Consider the following 14,351-nt stretch of genomic DNA (forward strand, 5'->3'; position numbering starts at 1 on the left):
CCAGATGGTGCGGGCGAGCACCAGGGGTGGGGGGCGTTCTGTGGGATATAGGATTCCCACTCCCAAAGTGCACATCCTCTGTTCTCCTGTGCTAGACAGCTCCCTACAAGCCCTGCACTGAGGACGCCTAATGAGTGGAGGAGGGAAGTACATACATACACTGTGAATTTCACTCCCTCTCTCTTCACATCACACCCATTCATACTCAGATTCATACAGCCCACCCAGACACACCACACAAATGTGTGTCACATCTACACACACCCAGCCGAGGGACACACGCCCTGTAAAAGCCCACACTCTCACATTTCAGGTGTCACTTCACTATATGGACGCACATGCGTGCACACACACATTATAAATACACCCTATCACAAAGGCACATCCCAGGCCACACGTGCAGCTACTTCGCAAGCAGACCCAGGTTTGTTTTTGGAGGCACATGAAAAGAAAATGACCTCTGACCACCCATTCCAAGGATACAAGAATAAAGCATTAGGAAGGGAGGCTGGAGACAAAGGGGAATTGAAAGAGATGCCTTGGGGAAAGAGATACTCTCCCTACATTTGGCTTAGGGACCTAAAACTTCATCGTCAGCCTACACTCAACCTCCTCTCCCAGCATGCCTTGGCCTCGGCCCCAGAAGGAGGGGGCTCTGTGAAGAGCAGGCCCCCCAGCTGAAGGAGCGTCACTTTGTTCTTTATCTCCTGCTGCTGGCAGCAGCCTGTGGTGCCTCAGGAAGACTAGATGGCTGTGGGATGCCGCCACAGAGGCAGAGTTAGAGAGATGAGGATTGCGGCCCCAGGCTCAAGATTCAGACGGCACAGGTGCCAGTGCATCAGGGGCCAGTGCAATCGAGAAGCCTGAGAGTGCAAGAGATCAAACACACACACACACACACACACACGCACACACACGCACACACAGCACAAAGGTGGGAGGTAAGGAGCATTGGGAGACGACCAGGAATCCAGTGGTACCACGTGGGCACACATTCTGGGGCTGGCACTGAGAGCCCATAGCCTGGCGAGTCCAGGACAGCAAGATCAAAGATACCCCCACTCCCAACCCCTCAGAATGAAATCTCAGCCCCAACCCCCAGTCAGGAATCTAGGCAGTCAGAGCTGTGGAATGTGTTGGAGAGCTTACCCCCTTTCCCTAGCTTCAGGGCAGTACCTCCCCTCACTAAATCGATAAATCAAATCCAGACGCGAACCCAGTCTGCCTGATGCCCTAGGAAATGCCCCCGCTTCACACACCAGCTGATCCCAGAAATGGCTCTGGCCCAGCAGGGCTGGCCAGCTTGCTCCCTCCCTTCAGAAGCCATTACTGGCCCACCAGGAGTCTGAACACAGACAGCACAGCCTCTGGGGACGGAGAGGCTCCCCAGGAAGAAGCTGCAAGGAAGAGGAGGGTGAATTGGCTGACCCTTTGCAGTCCTTTTACCATGTAAGACAGTTCTCCCCACCCCTGGTGCATCCCTGTCTCTTAATTGTAAATAAATCAACCGAACACCATTGTCTACGGTTTTTTTGGTTTTGTTCTGTTTTGTTAAAAAAAAAAAAAAAAAAAAAAAAAAAATAGACAAGACATCATGGCCAACTGGTAGGTTCCTAAGTCTCTTTCCATCCAGTCAAGCCAGAAAATGCCCAGTGGGTAGGGAAATATCGGGGAGGAAGGTCCAGGGAAGGAGGTGTGGGGAGGGAGGCAGAGCCACAGACAGTGAGCCACTGAAGGATGGAGTCATCCTGGTGACTTCCTGGCTGTGACCACAAATGGGGGAGGAAGCAGGACCCCAGGTAAGGCCCTCACCTCCCAGCATGTGGTTTCCTTTCTCCATCAGGCACATGCAGTCCAGATGTGCATTCTTTCCTCCTCCCCTGACTGCTCAGAGATGGGCCCCACCTCCCCAGCCCTCTGTCCTGCAGGCCTTCCGCTGACCTCTTCCCTCCCCCAAAGCAGGGTCTCAGTTGCCAAGCAACAAAGCTAAGGTGGGCTTGTCCCTGCAGGTCCTTCCCCCTGGAGGGACCTGGGGGGGAGTAAAGGGGAGCCTGGCAGGCTTTAGCTTTGGAATTGGGTCTCAGTCGGTCTCCTAACCACTGAGTCATCTGCTACCCCACACTTTCCCTATGGCCTCCACCCTCTGACTAGTTTGACGGGAGGGACAACGGTCAAGGTACATGTCTATTTTCCTCCCCTCATTATGGAACTGGGACTTTTCTTCTCCTACTGACTTGTGCTCACCTTACAGGAGGGTGGCCTCACATGTCTAAATCAGAGGGAGTCAAAATAAGAGCCCGCAGGGCTGAACACTACAGCTGACATGTAGTATGTGGTCAAGAAGTGTTTATAGATGGCGGAAGGGCTGAATGAATCCAGGATCAATTTGGAAACATACCAGGGCTCTCTCAGGCTATCTAAGCCCAAAGGACACCCCTAGGCTTCGGCTCACCCCAAGGGCACACCCATGCTCATAAGCACACACGCACACACACAAACACACCCCAAGGGAAACTTCTGGGCCAGAAGCAGGGCCAGGACTCAGACCCAGGCTCCAGGTCAGCTCTGCAGCCTCCAGGGGAGGGGGCAGCAGGGAGCAGGGAGCCCCCCGCCTGCTGACAGGGCTCACTCGCGGAAGCTGTCAGCCAACTGATGGCAGTCCAGCTCCCCCTTCGGCTCCAGGCCCCCCGGAAGCTTCACTCCCGTCTTCCGGTCCACACACCAGCACTTGCCGCGCTGCCCATCCAGGGCCGGGTGGCACTGCCAAGACAAGGGTGTGACAGGTCAGATCTCAGGCAGCTGGCCCCGGTCCCAGCCCAGCCCCCAAGTCAGACAGTGGCTCCAAGATGGACTCCTGAGGGCACAGGCTCTCTTGAACATGGGTCCCCTGAGCTCACTGGAGTAAAGTTGGCCGAGAAGGAAAGGTCCAGACAGTTTTGGTGCAGAAGGTCCCGAAGCCAGGGTCCTGAGGCAGTTCTGTAGCCTCTACCTGGAGGGGAGACTGGATCCGTGGAGCTGAAAGGTGCAGCTGGATTTGAAAGGCTAGGGTTCAGGTTGGAGAAGTCTTTAATTTGGGCTCTGATTGTGTTTTAGTTTGGGCTCTGATTGTGTTGGGACTCTAAGAATAGGATTACGGTTAAGACTGTGATTATCCACATTGAAGTTAGCGTAGGATCAGCATGAGAGTTGCAGTTGAACTGGGAATTATGACTCAAACTTGAGTGGGGTGAGGCTTAGAGCCCAGGTCAGAAACGGAATTGGGATAGAGACAGAGGTCAAGGTCAGAACAATGAAAGCAGTTGGGCTAAAGGTTGGGTCGGGATTAGACGGGGGAGGAGGAAAAGTAGGGGGTAAAGGTGTATTTCAGAGTCGGGGTTAGAGTTGGAGTGAAGGTTGTCTCAAGGGTCAGAATTGGCCTGAAGATAAAGGGTCAAGTGTCAGAATTTTCAGTGGGATAAAAACCGGGGGGAAGGAAACACATAAACGTGTATAACACAAAGAGTGAACCCTAACGTAAACTATGGACTTTAGTTAATAACTAATGATCAATCTTAGTTCCTCAGTTGTAAAAAATGTACCACACTCATGTTAATAGGAGAGGCTGGGGGTGGGTAAGTAGATGGGAACGCCGTACTTCCTGCTCGGTTTTTCTGTAAACTTAAAACTGCTCTAAAAAATAAAGTCTATTGATTTTTTTAACGCGGGGGGGGGAGTTTTAAAAAATTGGAACAAGGGGGAATTCCCTGGCGGTCCAGTGATTAGGACTCTGCTTTCACTGCCAGAGGGCCCAGGTTGGGGAACTGAGATCCCACAAGCCACACGGCGTGGTCAAAAAAAAAGGAAAAAGAAAAATTGGGACAAGGATAAAATTGGTATTGGGATAAAGGCTGGAGGGAGGTTTGGCGTTGGTTTGGCAGGGAGACCTTTGTGGTCCTCCTCCATTGCACACCTCTTCATAACCTCCTCATGCCATCCTGGGGTGTGCGGACTCGGGGGCAGCCTTTCTCCTCCTAGCTAGGCCCCTTCTGGCTGAGTGGTGGTCCACCTTGTGGATTCGTCTGTAGAGCACGGAGTGGGAGGACGTGTGTGCCTACACCCACAAGGGCTGGAGGAGATCCAGGCCACACCCAGCACGAGGCACGCCACCCAGTGTCCTGCCCAGATATGCCACCCTTCCGAGTGAGCCCGACTGAGACAGGCCAGAGATGGGGCTGGAGCAGGCCAACCTCGTTGACCATCCCAGCGTCCTGGGGGCTTGTCAGAAGAGCCCATGTTCCAAGGGCGTAAGGAGGTACAGAGGTTTCTGCATTCCTGTCTTGTCTCCTGCCTTGTCCTTCCTCTGCTGCACCCAAAGTGCCCGTCTCCAGCCGTCAGGTCTGGCTTCACCTCCAGCCTGGCTGAACCCCAGGTGGTTTGGCGGCTCAGCCTGGGGGAAGGGGCAGGCTGAGTTTCCTCCTCAACTCTTCAAGACCTAACCCCTCCATTCCCAGATGAAACCGCAGCCATGAGGAGTTCCCTGGCAGTCCGGTGGTTAGGACTTCACGCTTTCACTGCGAGGGCCTGGGCTCGATCCCTGGCCAGGGAACTAAGATCCCACAGGCCACACGTGGAAACCTCAGACATCCAGGGACAAAGGAGAACTCACAGGAATGGAGGAAGGAGAGTGAGAGAGGGTTGGAGGCAGAGGTTGGCAGGAGTGCCAGGTCTGCATCACAGATGGTGACTACAGAGGTCATAGAAATAAGCCTGGACGGGGAGGCAGGGTAACTGGTCTACCTTTAACTCGCTCCATGACTCTGGGCCGGCCTCTACCCCTCCCTGGGCCTCAGTCTCCTCATCTGCAAAATGAGCTGAGGTCCTGAGGCTGGGGGAGGGTTTGGGGAGGGTCCAAGGGGTTAGGTTTGGGTTGAGGAGCTCCCCCCTTCCTGAGACCTCCATCCTGGACGTCCTGGAGCTGAGGCCGGGCCAAGTCGGCCGAGATGGAGACCCACCTGCTTGGGGTGGAAGTTGCCGTTGCGGTCGCAGTTGGGAATGGGGATGATGTAGAGGTCCTCGTGGGTGCGGCTCTGCGAGGCGGCCAGCCGCTCCAGGGCCCGGTGCAGCTCACTCTGGCAGGAGCCCTGGGGCTGGAGGAGGGGGAGGATGAAACTGCTCAGCAGAAGGGAGAGAGGCAGGAGGACCGGGGCTGGGGGTCAAATCAGGACTGCGGGCTCTGAAAGGAGGGTTAAGGCCTGGAAGCTGAGCAGGGCCCAACGAGGTAAAAGGAGCTCGGGCTCAGGGGACACTGGCGGGCAGAACAGAGGGACATTGAAGAGAGGGCCTTGAGCCAAAGGGCTTCTAAAAAGGAGGGCTATGATGTGAAGGGACCTTGTGGGGAAAGGAAATCTATGGTGAAGGACAGGAAGGGGATGATTTCTAAACAGGAGTGACGGATGAAATCATATAATTAACAACTTGTAAGACCCAGGCATAGATCCATCAGAAACACCCGTCAGAAAGGACATTAGCCAGACCCTGGAGCAGGGTCCCAAGGCTCCCTGCTACGGCCAGCATGAACCCTTTAGCTCCTGAGAAGCTCTGGGGTGGGGACTCCCTGGGAAGGGCCAGAAACATCAGGAGGCTTGGGGCCACTGCTGTTCACCAACCAGTACGGAAGCGTCTCAGTGTTTAACGATAACTTCAGCTATCCCAGTGTCTAGAACTGGTGGGCAGGAAAGGAATTTCAAGAAGAGAAGTGAGGACTTCCTGGGTCCTGATGACGCATACTAGGTACATCTCGCACACAGCAGACATCTAAAGGATGTTTGCTGAATGGACATTGTCCAGATCTGGTGATGGTGGTGGTGTGTGTGCCTACGCACGTGAGCATTTGGTCAGAGATCCTCACCACAGGCCGGGCTTCCTCCCGAGGGACCCCGATGACCTTCATCTTGCCCCCACTGGTGCTCCGGTCTCGAATTTTGGCGAAGTGCTTCTGCAGGCACCTGCGGTCATGGGCGCTGCAGGGGCTGAAGCTGTTATTGGGGTGATCACCCTCGTCCTTGTCTGCAATCAGGCCAACATGGGGAAAGGTCAGCGATGGGAAAGGACAAGGCAGCACAGCAACCCAGCCTCCCACCTGCTTTCTCCTTCTTAGGGATTCTCCAGCCTGGCGCTGGGGAAGAGCAGGGGCTCTGGGGGGCGCGAAGAAATGAAAGCAGCACCCCGGTTTCTTCCCCACTCCCCAGGATCTCCTCAGGAGAATATTCCTCTTGAAGTCCTTGATTTGTCCCTCACTCCACCCAGTCCAGCCCTCAGATGAGTCACCAGCTGCAGCTGCCCAGACAGCAGGAGGGTCCCCTGGGCCCTGCAGGGAGGTCTCAGGCAGGCAGGGGGCCCCACACCGAATCTCATCCCCCTTGCATTCAGTTCTTCCTACCATCCCCCTCCCGGTCTGCTCTTTCTTCCTCTCTCCTTTCCTACTCTTTTCAGCATCTCGCTGAGCCAGCCAGGGGATCCCCAGGGCTGTCGGCTCTGCTGACCCTCTTCCAAATGGCCAGAATCAAAGTTTCCATGAGTGATGAGAAATCTGGCCCAAAAACTCTCTCCATTGGCTGCACAGGAGAAGTGGGAGTGGGTGTGTATGCCTGCATGTGAGAGTGTGTGTGTGTGTGTGTGTGCGTGTGTCTGAGACGCTGTGTGGCTCCAGGACCAAGAGAACACCCTCACACATCCCTTCAGCCCCCACCCCCACCCCAAAGTCTCCCGTCCTTACATTTCAGACCCCATCCAAAGTGCACATCTGTTGCCCAGAGCCAGGGCACCGGGGACGCGGAGATGGGGGTGGTGAGGCTGAACCACCGCGCTTTCCCTGGGCTCTCCTAAAGGCTCTATCCGAACTCCAGAAAGACCCCATCCAGAAGTCCCAGAATTGTAACCGCTGCTCCTCCATCCAGGCGGCCAAAACCAGAACACAGGGCTGAGCTGGACAAAGAGATCGCAAGATCCCTCTGCAGATCAGAGCCACCTCTGAAATGCTCGGGTTTGGCAACTTGCTGCCGGCCTGAGTGCAGAGCCCCTGCCAGCATTCCAGATGTTGGCAGCAGGACAGAAGGTTACATCTGGTTTGCATCAGGGTTTTTTTTCCTGAGGAGTTAGCAGGTTCCTCCATGATGGCAGCGGTCCCAGAGCTGCCTCTGGGTTAAATGGTATTTTTCTGCCGAGCCAAAGTTAGTTGGGGGGTTAGTTCTCTTTTTATTCTCCTAGTTCTGGGGGTCCAGGGGGAAGCACGTGGATAAAGGGAAACCAGGCCAGGAGGAATCTAGACCCCCAGAAAGTCTTTGTCAAGATTCCACACCAAAGGTTATGTCTAAAATTCAGTCACCGAGGATGGGAAGAGGTTTTGTCACTGATGCAGGGCTGGCTTAGAGAAAAGCAACGGAGGGAAGGAATAAATGAAGCAGAGAGATATAATCCCTCCTTCTGCCCATTTAACATCCCAAGAAGGACAGTCTGGAGGGGACTTCTGTCCCAAAAGATCAAGTTCCCGGAGGTCAACCAAGGAGAAGCCACGACAGCAAGATTTCCCAGCTGGTGTGGGCAGCAAAAGAAGGGGCAGATCAATTTCAGAAGACCAGGATTGTGCAAAGGGGGCCATAGGAAGATAGACCCCAAGCCCCCAGGCAGGAACCAGAGAGAAGACCTGAGATCCAAGCTCTTCCCTGAAGACCTTCCCAAGGAAGCTTCTGGCTAAGAAGGCCCAGGCTGGCCAGTGACCACCCCCCGCCATCACTGCGTCCGCCTTGCCCAAAGCCACAAGACTAGTGGATGGGGTCACAGCACTGCAGGTGTGTAGGCTGGAGCTGGGGATTGGAGAGAAAGCAAATAGAAGACCTAAAAGAATTAAGAGATTTGTCTTGGAACCACAGAAGCGGAGCGAGCTTAGAACAAAGGGGCCACCATTCTACCTGGAAAGGCTCTAAGGATCCCAGGGGCTCATTTGACACAACCCACGACACTACCTTGAGGGCCCCCTTCAACCGGAAAGGTTTTGTTGTTCTTCCTTCGAGTTTGCATTCCTTTCATGACCATAAAGGAAAGCACGGCTGTGCACAGTGACACTTGTCCCTCTTGGTAAGTGGCCAGATGTTCTTAGGTTCCCTAGGAAGAGTTTTCTAATGCATGGGGCTGCCTCAGGAGATAGAGTTCTGCCCTGGAGGTGTGGCACGTCAGGGTGGCAGAGGTCTCAAGGATCTGGAGAGATATGCCGTAGAAATTCGACTACTTTCCAACATTGTGTTTCTATGAGTCAAGTTCACAAAAACACTCGGGGGAGGGATTTTTTTTTTTTTACATCTTTATTCGAGTATAATTGCTTTACAATGGTGTGTTAGTTTCTGCTCTATAACAAAGTGAATCAGCTATACGTATACATATATCCCCATATCTCCTCCCTCTTGCCTCTCCCTCTCACCCTCCCTATCCCACCCCTCTAGGTGGACACAAAGCACCGAGCTGATCTCCCTGTGCTACATGGGGGATTATTAAAGGATATTTGGAATGATCATCCCTTAATTTAGGACGTGCCATGAAGGAAGACAACTGGGTCCACTCGCTGAACCCCGGGGACGCGCAGGGCATAGGGCGAGCTTGGAAACATAGCTCACGTTCTTGTATCAGCAGGGCTCCCGTCACATGGGGCACAGCAGCAGGCAGCCTGCCCGGCCTCCCCCACCTTGGTTTCCCCACCACCCAGCACACTTAGCTGCGGCTTGTATCTCAGCTTAGAGTAGAACACGGCCGGCAGGGAGAGTGGCTCCGTACTGCCTCTCTCAGGGGCAGGGGTACGCGGACCATGTCCCTGTCTGCCAACTCAGACACAGACAGGCTGGGACTCAAGGATCACAAACATACACAAACAATCACGTGTCCAGACACACACTGGTCCACGCGTGCACACCCACATGCACCCAGGCGCCCTGACCCTGCCCTGGCCACAGCACAGTGACTGCACCCCGGCTGTTGACTTTCCACTTAATCTGTAACTTCTTTTTGCCCAGTCTTGTTTAACTGGCAGACTGAGACCCCACCCCAGGATCCACCCTAGGCACTAGGCTTGGGAGGGTGAGGGTCATAGCCCTGAGTCTCTAAAAAGAACGTTCACCTCCCCATCTCTAAAACTGGCGAAATTCTTGCTACTTCCCTGCTCATGCAGGGGGTCCATCCTTCTCGTGCTGCGCACCCAGGTGGCACCCTCTGGAAAAATCGCAATCCTGGTGGGTTCCCCTCTGCGCGGGAGCCGAGTCAAACCTGCCCGCCCCCCACCAAAGGTCGGACCTCCCGACATCTGAAAGGCTTGTTTGGGAGGCGGGGCTTCCAAGGTAGGCCAGGTCACCTCCTCTTGCCCCGCTGGAGCTAGGCCAACGACATCCAGCCACAGGGGAGACCTTGGTCTTTGCTCCAGCCACAGAGGAAGGGCAGGGACCCAGAGAAAGAAGAGGTTTCACAGCTTTGCCACCAATGGCTGCAAAGTTCATGGTCAAAGCTAGAAGATTTCCTCTTCCTTGCTGCCTGATTTCATCCTCATGATTTCCCTTCAACTCCAGCCCCCACTCCCCTCAAGACGCCCAGGGTGAGGCTGTGAGGTAGGTGGGCCCAGCCAACCAGACACGATCTGGAGGGTCACCCACCCGCCCTACAACAAAGGCCTTTTCCTCCTTCCCCTGCACTCTGGCTGGAGAAGCCAAGACCACCCATGCTGGGCACCAGGCTTTCCTTTGAGGTCTGGCTCAAGGGGTGTCCCCCTCACCCTTGTGCCATGCTGCTGGCCTCAGACTAAGGAGTCAGAGAAGGACAGCTGGCCCTTCCACCCTACCCGCTCCACTCCTCTGCATGTCCCCCCAGCTTTGCTCACTTGCCCTACTGTCCCCCAAAGCCCCAGCATCAGAGAAGTTAAGCTTCAACTTCAATCCATTCGGCTTCCTCTTCATCACCACCCTCATCACTGCTCCAGTATTGAACTCTTCCTCCATGCCAGATGCCCCAGCCCTGCAAGATAGGTCCCACTGTCCCCCCTTTTTCTAGATGAGGAAAAGAAGCAGTCTGGCTAGAGGAAAGGAGAAGAACTTATCTCTGCAGCTCCTATGTCTTTAAATGGAAAGACTCCTGATACCCAAGGCACCAATAATTCTGGCTATGCCAAAACTAAAGAAAAAATGTTAAGCAGCCATGCTCCCCCTTCCCCCCTCCCCCAAGGCACAGAATTTCTGGGAAGGCCCTGTTCCCATGACATGACTGGATTCCCAGTACTGAAGTAGGGGGGACAATATTTGCTGTGTTGACTAAAAATTAACCCAGCCTGCATGTTCCCTAACCCTGTCCCAGAGGGACCCAGAGCACAGTTTAGGATCTCCCCAGTCCAAACGCTAATCTTCCCACTGTCCACTCCCCCAGATTCCACAAGTCGAGGGTCAGTACACTGAATCAGGATTGTGGACTTCTGACACACGAGTCCCACCCCGCCCCCACCTCTGGCGGCCTGAGCTGTGTTAATCCACAACCTTTTCTGGCTTGGAAAGCTGGGACAGGGGGTCACGGCAGAGGGCACGGGGGAGGGGGTTAGCTGGGAGAGGGATGGGGGAGACCTGCCCCAGGAGCAAAGAGTGGGCCTCTGGACCATAGCAGGCCGAGGGAGGGGGCACGCTGAGTGACTGCTCTCCCCAGTCTCCTGCTGAAGCCCAGCCCCAAGAGGAAAAGGCAGGAAGAAGAGCGTGATTGAACTCTCTGCCCAACTATTCCCCAGGCAAGAAGGCCCTTGGGCTTCCCTGGTGGCGCAGTGGTTGAGAGTCCGCCTGCCGATGCAGGGGACACGGGTTCGTGCCCCGGTCCGGGAGGATCCCACATGCCGCAGAGCGGCTGGGCCTGTGAGCCATGGCCGCTGAGCCTGCGTGTCCGGAGCCTGTGCTCCGCAATGGGAGAGGCTGCGGCGGTGAGAGGCCCGCATACAGCAAAAAAAAAAAAAAGAAGGCCCAAGCTTTGGGATGCAGGAGGGACAGTAGCCTATCGACAGTGGAAGGCCCAGGAGGATAGCAGGGAGAGGGGCCGAGCCCTGGACGCCTGGTCTCACCAGACACCCTGCAGGGCTACTGCACAACTCTAGGAGGCGCCTTTCATGCAGTGCAGTGTGGCCCGGGCCGTGGCAGGGGTACTTCTGAGAAGATTGGGAGGTAAGAGGGCATGGACACAGCTTGCTGAGTAGGTACCTAGTTTCCCCAGGGCCCCCCAGACCTCCCCTTCCCCTCTCCCGATATCTGCCTGCACTGTAAGGGTGGAGACCAAGGCAAGGAGACCTTGGGCCCTGTAATCCAAAAGGGGCCTAAAGCTGCCTTTCGAGGCTGGTGTACACGATGTTCACAGGACACTCACAAACTGTTCACACCATGCCTCCCCAGCTCCTAGGGGAACAGTTTCTTCCACTTCAGGACGGGGTGTTCCTACCCAGCCAGGGAAGACGGGGTTCCCAAGACCCACTGAGGGCTCTTCTGTCCCACGTTCAAGTTGGTGAGAGAGGAGGAGCTCACCAGCCATCCTAATCTGGTGCCAGATACCCGCTGGCCGGTGGAGGGTGGAGGTACGAAGCAAACGGAACCCGTTATACCCGGGGAGCCCAAGGGCTCAGCCCTCACTCCCAGTCTGGTCCTGTACCAGTACCCCTCTTCTCCCACTAGCACTGGCATCTCTGCCCCAGGATCAGTGACTTACACCCCCAGAAACCCCCCACCCCCGCTTCCCAGATGTGCTGGGTGTCAGGCTGGCATTTCTCCTAGAATGTTTTCTGCTGACCTATCTCTCGCTGCCCAGGGGCAGGAAGGGCAGAGAGGCCCGAGGCCCAGACCCCTGGGGTCCACCTCCTTCCTGTTTTCCCTGCATCCTGCTCTCCTCTGGCTAACAAGCTGCAGAGGATTGAGGAAGTGGAGCGGTCTGGGACCCAGGGCAGGAAGCTTGGGGCCGGAGTCCCAGCATCCGGACTGCAACAATGGAAGCTTCAAGCACCAGGAAAAGAGACAGAAACAGACAGAGGCCCAGGGAGAGCAAAACAGAGTCGGAGAGGGAACAAGAAACAGAGGCAGAGGTAGAGAAAGGCAGACAGAGAGATTCTGAAAGCAACAGAGAAAGACAGGAACAAAGACAGAAAGAGAAACGGTGACAGAGTCAAGAGAATGAGCAACGGAAAGAGACTGAGATGAAAGTGAGCAAAGCAGGGCAACAAAAACAGGAAAAGGAATAGAATAAAGAGAAAGAAACATAACGGGCAGGAGATATTGAGGAAAGGAGAATCTGAGAATGTTGTTAGTGAAACTAGAGGTTGAGAGACGCAGCAGGAAAGAACAAAAGAATAAGAGAAAGAAGGAGAGAGACAGAAAGACTATAAGGGAGAAACTGAAAGTCTCACTGAGAAATAGAAACAGAGAAAGTGTAAGAATGAGTTTAGGGCCAAAGACCTTCTAAACCTCTCTCTCCCTTTCTCTCTCTCTCTCCCCACCGCCCATCCCTCCGCTCTCTACTGCCTGTCCCGTTAGGTTTCTGCAGCTCTGGGCTGGGAGCCAAGACTTGCTTCTCTTCCGCCACCTCAAATGGCACCTGCCAGGAGAAAGGAGCCGGGTGCCTGTGTACCAGGGCAGGAGGAGGTGCCCAGGCCTGGCACAGAGACCCCTGTCTTCCCAATACCTCTCAAAAAGCTAGGTGAGCCGGCCTGGGGCTTTGAGGAAGGGCCACTCTGATGCCCCTCACCACCAAAGCCACTCTAATTTACATGTCCCACTCCACCCCACCTCAATGTCAAAAGCCCGAGCCCTGGCTTCGCAGACCCCTGGGGCCTCCACTTGTGTCCAGGGTGAGGGGAGGTCCCTGGATCAGAAACAGAACGCCTCCACTGCCACCAACCCCATCCTCCAGGTATATGGCCCTAGACTGCTCACTTGCAGGCTGTGGGCTGGGCCAGGTCACTTCATTTTCCACTCTTGCCCCAGCAGCCAGGACTACCACTGAGACCTCTCTTCCCAAATAGACACCCCTGAGATGGAGGGATGGGACAGAGTCCTCTTTGATGGTGGCAACAGGCTGCTAGGGACTTGACAGCAGTTTCCTTGGCTGACCCTGTCCCGTGCCAGTCGGGCCCTGCCACATACCTGCCTTCTGCTCAGCTCACAGGGGATTTTCAAGAGCCTTTCAGGCCAACCCGAATGGGGAAGGGGCTTCTGGGAGGGGAGGACCCCAGGGAGGGCGTGCAAGGGCTGGGGCACCTTACCAGAGGGCTGCAGGCTTTCCTGGATAGCCTCGATCTCTGCCAGTTCCATACACACGCCTTGCCCGTGTACCAGCGTGTGCAGGGGCTTCTCCACGCCCCGGGGCGGGTAGCAGCGCAGGCCGGAGCCGCAGCGGGGGGTGTACACCCCGCAGGGCATCCCCTTGCCCAGGGCGCAAGTGGCGCAACAGCCGCAGCCCGGCTCTCGCACCAGCTCCTCGCAGCCCACGGGGGGGCGGCAGCGCGCCAGCTTCTCCTCGGAGCAGGGCGGGCAGTGGATGGCTTCGTCGCCCAGGCTCGGCCCGGGCCCGGCGGCCAGCAGCAGCGCGGCCACGAGGCACAGGGGCAGCATGACCGGGCGAGGACGGGGCACGGGCGGACAGCGGGGGACACAGAGGCAGCTCCCGGCGCGCCTGGAGGACCCGACCCGGAGGGCGCGGGGACACGGGGCGGCTCCGCTGGCGGACAAGGACGAAGCCGAGGAAGTTAGCAAGCGGGCCGGAGGAGAGCGAGCCTGGCGCTGCGCCGCATCCTCGGCCCGGCCCAGGCGGCTGGCTGTAGGGGGGCAGGGGTCTAAGCTGCTGCCCGGGACCGGCTCCCCCGGACTTTATACCGGCCCCTGGCCACACCCCCAGCGCCTTCCCGGGGGGGGGAAGGGGGGAGGGGGCAGGGGGAGGGGAGGGGGGCCCAGGGAGAGGGAGAAGGAGAGGCGGCGGTTAGGGGGAGGGGGCGCTGTCCTAAGTCGTCGCTGCTGCCGCTGCCGCCGCCGCTACTACATCTGAAAGTCCTTTTCTGCCGCAGGAGAAGGCGGCGCAGTTTGGAAGCCACGGCAGGCGCCGAGAGCGCTTCTGAACCGGAGCCCGGGAGGGCAGCGAAGGGCGAGCGAAAGCGAAGGGGCGGCTCCGTGGCCCCCTCCCCCGACCTGGGAGGATTCTCCCCGGACCCCACTGAGATGGCCCCGCAGTCCCCCCGCACTGAGAGCGCGGCGACCTCCTAGCCCGGACTCCCAGCTCCGGGGATTCAGTCTCCCTGGCCAGAGTCCTTCCCACCCCACTCCAGTGCTTCCAGT

The 14,351-nt window shown here is 56.4% G+C and overlaps 1 protein-coding gene across 1 annotated transcript; it reads right to left on the bottom strand.

Annotated features, from left to right (window-relative positions):
- Positions 1–1,560: 1,560 nt before the first annotated feature.
- On the bottom strand, positions 1,561–13,911 carry IGFBP4 (insulin like growth factor binding protein 4). The gene is made up of 4 exons (XM_030839982.3): positions 13,286–13,911; positions 5,888–6,045; positions 4,992–5,126; positions 1,561–2,760 (listed from the first exon to the last, which is right to left on the bottom strand). Exons 1-4 carry the CDS (start codon positions 13,632–13,634, stop codon positions 2,626–2,628), a joined length of 777 nt encoding a protein of 258 aa, XP_030695842.1. The 5' UTR covers positions 13,635–13,911; the 3' UTR covers positions 1,561–2,625.
- Between the last annotated feature and the right edge of the window lie 440 nt (positions 13,912–14,351).

This window comes from Globicephala melas, chromosome 20, assembly GCF_963455315.2.
Source record: "Globicephala melas chromosome 20, mGloMel1.2, whole genome shotgun sequence".
In the NCBI taxonomy this organism is placed as follows: domain Eukaryota; kingdom Metazoa; phylum Chordata; class Mammalia; order Artiodactyla; family Delphinidae; genus Globicephala; species Globicephala melas.

Excerpts from the sequence above, each read along its gene's own strand:
- IGFBP4 (XM_030839982.3), bottom strand. The coding sequence starts at position 13,634 with ATGCTGCCCCTGTGCCTCGTGGCCGCGCTGCTGCTGGCCGCCGGGCCC. Across the intron at positions 6,046-13,285 it reads GGAAAGCCTGCAGCCCTCTG|ACAAGGACGAGGGTGATCAC; the intron begins GTAAGGTGCCCC and ends GCCTGATTGCAG. Across the intron at positions 2,761-4,991 it reads GCAACTTCCACCCCAAGCAG|TGCCACCCGGCCCTGGATGG; the intron begins GTGGGTCTCCAT and ends TTGTCTTGGCAG.